The sequence below is a fragment of the Cetorhinus maximus genome, chromosome 15, assembly GCF_964194155.1.
Source record: "Cetorhinus maximus chromosome 15, sCetMax3.hap1.1, whole genome shotgun sequence".
Taxonomy (NCBI): domain Eukaryota; kingdom Metazoa; phylum Chordata; class Chondrichthyes; order Lamniformes; family Cetorhinidae; genus Cetorhinus; species Cetorhinus maximus.
The window spans coordinates 85,693,318-85,705,486 of record NC_135893.1 but is presented as its reverse complement, the minus strand read 5'-3'; the positions used below and the strand labels follow the sequence as shown (position 1 = coordinate 85,705,486).

Here is a 12,169-nt window from a genome sequence, read left to right as displayed (position 1 = left end):
TCCAAGGTGCTGCCTGTTCTCTTCTGTAAGACAGCAGCAGGCCCCATCTTGGCTACCATCTCCCTTTGCCGCTCATGTTCTGCAAGCAGCTTCCACCTCCTGGTAATGCTCGGTGTCACTGATTGGATGCTGAGCTCACCTTCAGCCCAATTAGGGCATTTACATGGGGCATGGGGTCAGGACCCAGAATTTATCTGGGCATTCACCACCCCGAATTCAAAATCAACCCCATAGTCTAAGGTAAGGAGTTGGCTATTTTTGACTGAGATCAGGAGAAAATTCTTCACTCAGAGGATTGTAAATCTTTAGAATTCAAAACCCCAGACAGCTGTGGATGCTAAGTCGATGAGTATACTCAAGACCGAGATCAATAAATTTTTGGGCACAGAGGGAATCTAAGGATATGGGAACTGAGCAGGAAAGTGAAGTTTAGGTAGAGGTTCAGCTGATCTTATTGAATGGCAGAGTAGGCTCGAGGAGCTCTATGGCCTACTCCTGCTCCTATATCTTAGTTCTTATGACCTCAGTTGACACAACATTCTGAAAGAAAATTCCTCAACAATAATCATTGCAGAAAATTTAAACTTTTGCTCTGAAGGTGAATGCTGAATGTAAAATAACTGAAATCAGAATTCCACTTACTTCGTAAATGTGGCCTCCTTGGAAATGGGCAGTCCCTACACCTTCATAAAGGCCCCGGATTATCTCTCCCTCATAGCTTTAAAAGAAATGGTTCCTTTTTATAATATAGAAATGCATTTTCTCATTTCACTGTAATTTATCAACATGGTGTTTCATAATGTCTTTGTAGATATAATTTTGTAATTTCTCACTAAATTATATCAGTTATAAATGGGGTCTTCATTCACATCCCCACTTCCAGGGAATTTTCTTTGTTAGAGTCTGATGAGGGGCCCATAAAAAGACTTCTCCCAAAATGTTTCAGGCACTCTCTGAGCAATTGGCTGAAAGCAGTGTTTATTAAAGCTTGGGAGTTGGTGTCTATTTACAGCTACTGCACAGACTAGAGAAAGGAAAAGGGCTCAGTCAAGAGAAAAGGTTTCACAATTCTAAAAATAACTGTTTTTAAAGAGTTTATGTTACTTTTTTGATGGCAAAGTTCAGGTATTAACATATAGTGTGCTCCTACTATACTTTATTAAAGTTCGAATATAGCTGGTGTTCATGCAAATGTGTTCAACAGGTCAAAGCCCACAACACAATGCAGGAAAGAAAGCATAAAACCATTTTAAAGTTGTGCAATAAAACAGAAAATGATGGAAATATTCAGCAGATCTGGCAGTATGTGTGGAGAGAGAAACAGAGTTAACATTTCAGGTTGATGACCTTTCAACAGGACTGGAAGATGTTGGAGATGAAGAGCATTTAAGCAAGTGCAGAGCAAGAGAAAAGTGAGGGTGAGGCACAGGAAGAACAAAAAGGGAAGGTCTGCAATAGGATGAAGGCAGGAATGATTAAATGATAAAAGTGATGATGGTACAAAGCAAAACAAGGTAATAATGGAACAAGCCTAGAAACAGAAGATGCATCCTGAGGAGGTGTACATAGTTACAGAATGCCTGAGAGAAAATGGAAGCAGTGGTCAAGCTCTAAATTGCATTGGGAGATTGTTTGGCAAACCTTTGCTGCACCTCAGCTTGTTCACCCATCTTCCAATCAATCAAATAAGCCAGTATAGGATAAACTGCACAAGTTGCCATATTTTTCCAAATCTTAAACTGGAGAAAATAGGTACATGGGCAGTGATGTAATTGAAAACCGCACAATTAGAAGAGACAGAAGCAAGTAGAAAAATGGAATACAGTTCTAAAAATTCTAACCGTTAGTGGCTGCTTTTTAATACTTTGCAGGACAACCACCACCCCACTCCTCCTCTACCTGCAAAAATCAGTCTGTCTCATTTAAATTTAGATTTTGTCAGGGGTGTGTAATATTATCATGTCAATGGTCTTCAGCTCTTACATCCTGGGGACACTCAGCTGATTCAGTCAACATCTATAGAGAGACTCCCACGACTGTGGATACTGTAGGGAATATTAGATACTAGATGTATATCTATCACCATATGTACTCATGCAAAAGTTGAATTTTTGAGACCAGTTTCTTAGGCCAAAGTCATGAGGTTGACTTTTACATGGGTATTATTTTCAAGATGTTGTCATGTGGGTTTAATTTAGGCCACATTGAATGGAAAAGGTGACATCTAATGGCTTGGGAAGCTGAGGTATTGCCAAATTAATTTTAAAAGTTTTTAACCCATTATAAAAGGAAGCAGAAGTCTGTTAAATAAACTTTTCTGACCTGATCCTCTGCTCAATATTATTAACCATATACTGGTACTGCTGCAAAAAGAAAGCCTGTAATTATGCCTTCCTTTGCTACAGTTTTTGAGCGATATGTCAGTGAGTCTACCTTTCACTCTATGCAAAGTTCCAGAAAATACAGTATTCTCTCCCCTTTTAGAAAGGAAATAAATCAGCATTTATAATCTCAGCTACTAACCCATCACTGTAATGATCTCTTTGTAACTTTTATGACAACTAGGATTTATTGAGAAGCAATTGATTCATTGAGAAGTATTTGAGTTCCAAAGAAGAGTCATATTGGATTCGAAACATTAACTCTGTTTCTTTCTCCACAGATGCTGCCAGATCTGTTGATATTTTCCAGCACTTTCTGTTTTTATTCACGAAGCATTTGGCTGGTTTCACTCATCTTTCCAATTGTAGCCTGAGCATTTAAAGCAATGGCTTCTCTCTCCCAATCCCACAAACCCTTTGGTTCTGAAATTTTTGGACTTTGATCCCTGAAACACTAGGGGTTGATTTTTCCATGAGGTATATGAAAATTACGGTTTTTAGGCCAAAAATCATGGGGTAAACTTTTACACAAAATCAAATTTTACATGCATATATGTGGCATTTAATTTTATATGATCTCTTTGTTTTACGGTTTAGTTCTCCATCTGTTCTGTCCTTTTTGTTAGGTTTATCATTGGATGACACTGGGGGGTAACCTAGTGTCTCCTTAGGGGGTTATTTAGAAAAGGCATCTGTGGAGAGTACATCTGAGTTAAAGTTTCACACATGGACTCCGCATTCGAATTTCTCTGATAAAAGGTGCACACCTAAATGTTAATTTAGGTGTTCTCTCCATGGATGCTACCTGATCTGTTGAATGTTTCCTGCATATTACATAGAATTTCCACAGTAACAGGCCATTTAGTCTAACCAGTCCATGTCTGTGTTTATGCGCTACAGGACCCTCCTCACCTCACCATATCCTTCCTCAAGTGCTTATTTTTAAATGCATCTATGCCTTTCATTTTAACTACTCCTAGGGGTAGTGAGTTCCGCTCTCTAACCGCTATTTTCTGTTTTTGTCTCAGATTCCCAGCTTGTTCTATATGCCTTTTGTTACCACTTAGTAAGTTGGCAACAACATTGCTTCCCTCCAGGTGAACTGAAGAAGTAGTAAGGTTATTAAATCCTATAAAGGATTGACTAGTGAGAACGCAGGCGACCTGCGTTACCAATGACAATTGATAATACGTGGCTTAATAGTTAGCACTCAGGTTAAGATTCAATTGGATTAGCAGTTAGGTTCAAGGATAGTGGCAGGAGTTAAAGTTCAGGGTAAAGTTAGCAGTTAGGTTCAGATCTCAGGTGAAGATTTTAGTGTCTGGGTGCAGGCCAAGGTTTGGGTTAGTGGTAGAGGTTAAGGTTTACGTTAATGGTTAGATTTAGAGTTCAGGTTAAGATTTGGGTTGGTGGGCAGGGGTTAAGGTTCAGTTTAAGGTTACGATTTGGGTTAGTGCCAGGGTTAAGGTCAAGGTTAGTGGTTAGATTTAGAATTCAGGTTAATATTCGGATTAGCAGTAGGTGCTAAGTTTAAGGTTAGTGGTTAGGTTTAAAATTATGGTTAAGGTGAGTTAACGGCCGGGTGCAGGATAAGTTTCGGGTTAGCAGTTAAGGTTAGTGGTTAGATTTATCGCTCAGGTTAACAGTCGGGTTAGCAGGTGTTAGATTCAGGTTAAGGTTAGTGGTTAAGTTTACACTTTGTGTGAAGATTTGAGTAAGCGATCGGGTGCAGCTGAAGTTCGGATTAGAGGTTATGGTTTGTTGCTAGGGGTTAGTAACTAGTTAACAGCAAGTGTGGAGACGGGGCTTGTTTCTTATGAACTGCTGATCCAGCCCCTGTCTCCTGTCAAACACCGGACGGGGCCGCACCTCGCTACGATTAATTTGGTCAGGACGGGCTCCTCGTAATAAAGCGCCGGGGTCGCCTGCGGCTGGCCATGGCGTTCGGAGCCCTCGGACATGGCATCTGGAGTGGCTTCATCCTGCTGCTCCGGCACCACCCGACACGTCAGATTCCCCTCCGAATGCACCGCCTCGGCCTCCGACAGGGCCTCCTCCGTCAGCTCGGCAGACTTCCTCTTCGTTAGTTTATCTTTCTCCTTCTCCACTTTCTTCTTCTTTTTGTCCGCCCCTTTCACCATCTTGGCGTCGGCCCTAGCAACGTGGCCCCGCGGTTACCGAGGCAACTCCGTGAGAACTCATGAACGGCGGGTCGCCGCAGGGCTCCGAGCAAACGCGCCAACATGCGCTTTAGAATTCGAAATATACAGCCAGTGGCATTGTCACCTTCTGCACAGCCTCCAGGACACATTCACTGGATGCACAAACTGCCTTTTTCATGTTTTCTTTTCCAGCTCCTCTGTCTGCAATCTTTTTCATAATATCTTGGAGCAAAGGAGATTGAGGAAGAGATTTGACAGAGGTTTACAAGATTATGGCAGGTTTGGATAAAATAGACAAGGAAAAAAACATTCCCTTTAGCTAATGGTACAAGAACTAGGGAACTCATATTGAACAAAAACAAAAATACCTGGGAAAACTCAGCAGGTCTGACAGCATCTGCGGAGAGGGATACAGTTGACGTTGAAAGTTGTTGGGCGGGATGCAAGGGGAATGTGCAGAAGCACTTTTTTACACAGCTAGTGCTAATGACCTGGAGCTCACCGCCCATGAGCGCAGTGTGATGGAGACAGTCAATGAATTAAAAAGGAATTTGGATAGGCACTTGAAGGAATTACACTTGTAGGACTATGGAGATGGAGCAGGGGAATGGGACTGACTGAGTTGCTCCACAGAGAGCTGCCATAAACTTGCTGGGCCAAATGGTCTCCTCTGTGCCATAAATGACTATATCTGCAAGCAAATATCCAACTTTCTACTCCATTTCTTTCATCCTGCACGACAGGTACTGATTCTTGCTGGGGTAAAAAAGAATTGCATTTATATAGCAGCTTTCATGATCTCAGAACATCCCAAAATTTCTTACAACCAACGAAGTACTTTGGAAGTGTAGTCACCATTGTCATGTGGGAAGTATGGCAGCTAATTTGCACACAGCAAACTCCTTCAAGCAACAATGCGATAATGACCAGACAATCTGTTTTAGTGATGTTGATTGAAGGATAAATATTGGACAGGTCATCAGCAATGACTCCCCTGGTCTTTGAACCATAAGACCAAAGAAAATTTACAGCACAGAAAGAGAAAACTTGGTCCATTGTATCTGTGTTGGCCAAAAAACGAGCCACACAGCCTAATCCCACTTTGCAGCATTTGGTCCATAGCCCTGCAAGTTATGGCACTTGATGTGCATATCCATGTACCTTTTAAAAGAGTGGAGGGTTTCTGCCTCTACTACCCTTTCATGAGACCATAAGACCATAAAACATAAGAGCAGAAGTAGGCCATTTGGCCCATCCAGTCTGCTCCACCATTCAATGAGATCATGGCTAACCTGATAATCCTCAACTCCACTTTCCTGCCTTTTCCTCATAACCCTTGATTCTCTTACTGATTTAAAATCTGTCTATCTCAGACTTGAATATACTCAACAACCCAGCCTTTACAGCCCTCTGCGGTAAAGAATTCCATAGATTCACCACTCTCTGAGAGAAGAAATTCCTCTTCATCTCTATCTTAAATGGGTGACCTCTTACTCTGAGACTATGCCCTCTGTCCTAGATTCTCCCACAAGAGGAGACAACCTCTCAGCATCTACCCTGTCAAGCCCCCTAAGAATCCTATATATTTCAATAAGGTCACCTCTCATTTTACTAAACTCCAATGAGTACAGGCCCAAACTACTCAATCTCTCCTCATAAGAAAATCCCTCCATACCTGGGATCAACCTGGTGAACCTTCTCTGGACTGACTCCCATGCCAGTATGTCTTTCCTTAGATAAGGATACCAAAACTGTTTACAGTATTCTAGGTTGGTCTAACTAGTGCCTTGTATAGTTTTAGCAAGACTTCCCTATTTTTATACTTCATTCCCTTTGAAATAAAGGCCAACATTTCATTTGTCTTCCCTATTACCCGCTGAACTCGTATGTTAGCTTTTTGGGATTCATGCACAAGGCCTCCCAAATCCCTCTGCGTTGTAGCTTTCTGCAGTCTTTCTCTATTTAAATAATATTCAGCTCCTCTATTCTTCCTGCCAAAATGCATAGCCTCACATTTACCCACATTATATTCCAACTGCCAAGTTTTTGCCCACTCACTTAACCTATATCCCTCTGTAGACTTTTTGTGTCATCCTCACCACTTGTCTTCCCACCTATTTTTGTGCCATCCAAAAAGTTGGCAATAGTACATTCACTTCCCTCATCTAAGTCATTAGTATATATTGTAAATAATTGTGGCCCCAGCACCAATTCCTTTGGCACTTCTCTAGTTACAGGTTGCCATCTGAAAATACCCCTTTATTCCAACTCTCTGTCTTCTATTAGTTAGCAAATCCTCTATCGATGCTAATATACTACCCCCAACACCCTGGGGGTGGGCCCTTATCTTATTATGTAGCTTTATGTGCGGTACCTTATCGAACGCCTTTTGGAAATCCAAATATATTACATCTACTAGTTCCCCTGTGTCTATCCTGCTTGTTACCTCCTCAAAGAATTCTAATAAATTTGTCAGGCATGATTTTCTCTTCATGAAGCCACGCTGACTCTGCTTGATTATATTATGCACTTCTAAATGCTCTGCTATTACATCCTTTATAATTGGCTCTAACATTTTCCCAATGACAGATGTTAAGCTAACTGGCCTAGTTACCTGTTTTTTGTCTCCCTCCCTTCTTGAATAAGGGTGTTACAATGACAATTTTCCAATCTTCTGGGACTTTTCCAGAATCTAGGGATACTACCAGTGCATCCATTATCTCTGTAGCTACTTCCTTTAATATCCTAGGATGCAACCCATCAGGTCCAGGGGACTTATCGGCCTTTAGCCCCATTAGTTTCCCTAGTACTTTTTCTCTAGTGATAGTTATTGTATTTATTTCCACCCCCCTTTTGCCCCTTGATTATTTAGTATTTTTGGAATGCTATTAGTGTCTTCTACTGTGAAAACTGACAGCAAAGTATTTATTCAATTCCTCTGTCATTTCCTGGTTCCCCATTATTATTTCCTCAGCCTCATTCTCTAAGGGGCCTATGTTTACTTTGGCCTCTCTCTTCCTTTTTATATATTTAAAGAAGCTCTTACTGTCTGTTTTTATGTTCTTTGCAAGTTTACTCTCAAAGTTTATTTTTTCCCTCTTTATTTTTTTTTGGTTTTTAAAACTTTCTCAATCCTCTGGCTTACCACTAATCTTTACCACATTGTATGTTTTTTCTTTCAATGTTATACTATCCTTAACCTCCTTGGCTAACCATGGTTGGTTTATCCCCTTCCTAGAATCCTTCTTTCTCACTGGGATACATCTTTGTTGAGAGTCATTAACTATTTTCTTAAATGTCTGCCATTGTTCATCAACTGTCTTTTCTGCTAAATTCCTCTCCCAGTCCACTCCAGCCAACTCTGCCCTCATTCCTTTGTAAGTAGCCTTATTTAAGTTTAGCACAGCTGTTTCCAACCCAGGCTTCTCACTCTCATACTGAATGCTAAATTCTACCATGTTATGGTCACTGTTTTCTAAGGAATCTTTTACTCTCAGATTATTTATTAAACCTGCCTCTTTACACATTATCAGATCCAAAATAGCCTGATCCCTGGTTGGATCCACAACAAATTGTCCTAGGAAACTTTCCCAAATACACTCTATGAATTCTTGCTCGTGGCTACCTCTGCCAATTTGATTTTCCCAATCTACATGAAGATTAAAGTCACCCATGATCAATGTACTGCCTTTTTTACATGCCCTCATTATCTCCTGATTTATTCTGTCCTACAGTATAGCTAATGTTAGGGGAGATCTAGACTATTCTCACCAGTGTCTTCTTCCCCTTGTCATTTCTTACCTCCATCCATATGGATTCTACATCTTCTGATCCAAGATCATTTCTTGCTATCGTACTTATTCCATCGGGTACTAATAAAGCTACCCCAACACCCTTTCCTTCCTGCCTGTCCTTTTGAAAAGCCACATACCCCTGAATATTTAGTTCCCAGCTATGATCTCCTCGTAATGGCTATAAGGTCATACCCATTAACCTCTATTTGTGCTGTTCATTCGTTTATTTTGTTCCAAATGCTACGTGCATTTAAGAGCCATTAATTTTGCCTTCTTACCATTTTTCCCCCCCTTTGACCCTATTTGCTGCTGTTTTTTATGTTTGTACACTCTGTCCCTTCCTGTCACGCTCTGGGAATCAATACCTAAATAGCTGCCCTGCAATTCTGCCATATCCTTTTGCTTTGTTAGCCTTCGTATCTCCTCTCCTGAACCCTCCCCTGGGCCCCTCCATTTAGTTCAGGCAGAGAGTTCCAGACCCCCACAATCCTCTGGGTGAAAAATCTTTCCTCATCACCCCTGTAATCTTTCTATCAATCACTGTAAATCTATGCTGCCTAGTCACTGACCTCTCTGCTGAAGTAAATAGGCCCTTCCCATCCACTCTACCCAAGTCCCTCACAATTTTGTACACCTGAATCAAATCTCCACTCAGCCTCCTCTGTTCCGAGGGAAACAACCCCAGCTTATCCAATCTTTCCTCATAGCTGCACTTTTCCAGTCCTGGAAATATTCTCATATTCTCTGTACCCTAATACAATTACATCCTTCTGTAATGAGGTGACCAGAACTGTTCACTGTACTCAAGTTGTGGCCTAACTAATCTTTTATATAGTTCCAGTATAACCTCCCTGCGCTTGTATTCTATGCCTCGGCTAATAAATGAAAGGATTCCATATGCCGTCTTAACCACCTTATCAACCGGTCCTGCTACTTCATGGATCTGTGGACATTTAATCCAAGGTCCCTCACTTCCTCTACACCTCTCAGTATCCTCCCATTTATTGTGTAATCCTTTGCCTTGTTTGACCTCCCCAAATGCATCACCTAAAACTTCTCTGGGTTTAATTTCTTTTGCCACTTTTCTGCCCACTTGACTAGCCCATTGATATCTTCCTGCAGTATACAGCAATCCTCCTCGCTATCTACCGCACAGCCAATTTTTGTGTTGTCTGCAAACTTCTTGATTATTCGCCCTACGTTCACATCCAAATCATTAATATATACCATAAAAAGCAGGGGGCCTGGTACTGAGCCCTGCGGAATCCCACTGGAAACAGCCTTACAGTCACAAAAGTATCCATCAATAATTACCCTTTGTTTCATGCCACTGAGCCAATTTTGTATCCAACTTGCTACATTCACCTGGATCCCATGGGCTTTTAGGTATTTAACGAGTCTACCATGTGGAACCTTCTCAAAAGCCTTGCTAAAATCCATGTACACCATACCAACTGCACTACCCTCATCGATCCTCTTTGTTACTTCCTCAAAAAATTCAATCAAATTAATCTGACATGACCTTCCCTTAACAAATCCACACTGACTGTCCTTGATTAATCCTAAGTGACGGTTTATCCTTTCCCTCAGAATTTATATCAATAATTTGCCCAATGACTAGTGTCAGATTGACTGGCGTCAGACTGACTGGCCTGTAATTATTTGGTCTATCCCTCGCTTGCTTTTTAAACAAAGGTGCAATGTTAGCAGACCTCCAATCCTCCTTCAATCCATGTTATCTTTTGCATCCACCTGTAGAAGCCGATGGGGTGTTAATCTCATGATTCTATTAGTACCAGTACCTAATGTACCTTCTCCCAAAAAATCTGTATTCTATACACATACTTTGTATGTTTGAGTCTGAGCTTTTTTTCATTCATGGGAAGTGTGCATCATTGCTGCTATTTATTGCACATTACTGGTTGCAAAAAAGCCAATTCAGGTGTGTTACTGAAGTCACATATAGGGCAGCCTGAGTAAGGACAGTAGGTTTCCTTCCCTAAAGGACATTACTGAACCACTTAGTTGTTTTTATTAAATGACAACACAGCAGCTTCACAGGCACTTTTACTGACATCAGCTCATTTTACAGATAAAAAATTAATTCAAATTCTCATTCTGCATGGTGTTATTTAAACTCATGTTCTCTGGATCACTAATATATCCTAACCATCATACTATCATTCCCGTACTGTTTGAGGCCTGTTTGAGCTTAATAACCAAACTCTAGATAATGCTGGAGTTGTTCTTTGGGAAGAGTTAGTGACTCCAATAAAGGAATGTTTTCAGGAATCAATTTTGGTGGGTTTGCAATCAAAGCACCACATTGTCCCTTGTGCTGGTCCTCTTGACATTGATCCCTGCACTATTGTCAGGTCAGGTCTGGTTCTGTTACCAAATTCAATTATCAATTTCCTATTCATTGAATAATTGAGATTAGGAGGTTAAAGAGCAAGTTTTCTATGCTACAGCCTATGTATTCGTGCCAGCTACACAACCCACAACTTAAATCCTTTAATTCTTCATTACTGATATATTCCGCTTCATTTGAGTTCTGCACCCATATTTGAAAAAAATCTGAAAAATTTCTCCTTGCAACTGGGTGACAAGAAGTTCAGTAGACGACACGTCCAATTCAAGGTCAGTCTATCTTCAAGAGGCAACATTGAGTGACAGCTGTCACTTGAGATTATATAATGAGCCCAAGACTGAGAGCACTTCAGCAGAGAAAGTCAGCACCTGCTCCCAAACTGTTGACCCCTCACAAACCTTATACTGGCTCAGCTCATCAGGTCAACATTTATGGCTCATTATCACCATCCTATTGGAATGTTATGAGAATATGGGATCAGTCTTGCAGCAATGACCACAATGGTTTAAACTGCATCCCAAAAATGAACCATCGAGACTCAAACACGAGTGCTGGCTATATTGCTGAGCTGGTAATAAAAGGCTATCCATAACTATGGAACTGTACCTCAGCAAGGAGTCAAAACATGTTGGGCACAAAACAGTGTGCTTTAATTAGTTGGAGATTAGTTTAAAATATGTTGTGTAACTGTTATATTTTAAACCTTTAACTGGGACTGTTTAATTAACTAAGTGATCTATTCCTTGTTTGAACTTGTTTAATCATTTTTGAGGGTAGACAGGTATCTCCCAGAGAAATGTTTCCTAAATGAGTCTCAGGATGTTTTGCCCAGGTTAGCCAATGGGTGTGAATAGAGAACAAATGGGGGTTATTGTGCTCAAAAATTACACCATAACAGTATAGGAACTGCTCAAAGGACCAGCTGACCTTTTCCCGGCCTACCTAATTGTATGTAAACAGGGTTGTCTTGTGCCAAACTGCATCTATGTGAAATTTTAAAAGATCATCTATAAAGTATAAAAAAATTGCATTCATACAGCATTTTTCACAAATACGGGACATTCCAAATCACTTTGCTGCCGATGAAGTACATTTGAAGTGCAGTCACTGTTGTAATGTAGGAATTGTAGCAGCCAATTTGCACATTGTAAACTTCTGCAGACAGCAATATGATAATGATTAGATAACTTGTTTTAGTGATATTGATAGAGGGATAAGTATTGGCCAGAACACTGGAAATAGCTCCCCTGTACTTCTTCAAAATAGGGCCTCGCTTTAATGTCTCATCTGAAAGATAGCACTTCTGACGGTGCAGCATTCCCTCGCTACTGCAATGTAGTGTCAGCCTAGATTTTTGTGCTCAATTCTCTGGAGTGGAATTTGAACACACGGCCTTCTGACTCAGACTAGAGGGCCACCAGCTGAACTCGGCTGACAATTAATTACTGCAGCAGCATTGCA

At 40.8% G+C, this 12,169-nt stretch overlaps 2 protein-coding genes across 2 annotated transcripts in view; one reads left to right on the top strand and one right to left on the bottom strand.

The window, feature by feature from the left end:
• The window catches only part of rsph10b (radial spoke head 10 homolog B), a 48,928-nt gene extending 44,435 nt beyond the window's left edge, over window positions 1–4,493 (bottom strand). Inside the window, exons 1-2 of the mRNA XM_078557662.1 lie at window positions 4,251–4,493; window positions 643–718 (exon numbers count right to left, since the gene is read on the bottom strand). Coding sequence (XP_078413788.1) covers window positions 643–718; window positions 4,251–4,342 — 168 coding nt within the window. The 5' untranslated portion in view covers window positions 4,343–4,493. The remainder of the gene's footprint in view (window positions 1–642; window positions 719–4,250) is intronic.
• Window positions 1–12,169, top strand: part of aimp2 (aminoacyl tRNA synthetase complex interacting multifunctional protein 2) — an 89,569-nt gene that overhangs the window by 45,302 nt on the left and 32,098 nt on the right. The gene's annotated exons all lie outside the window — the stretch shown is intronic.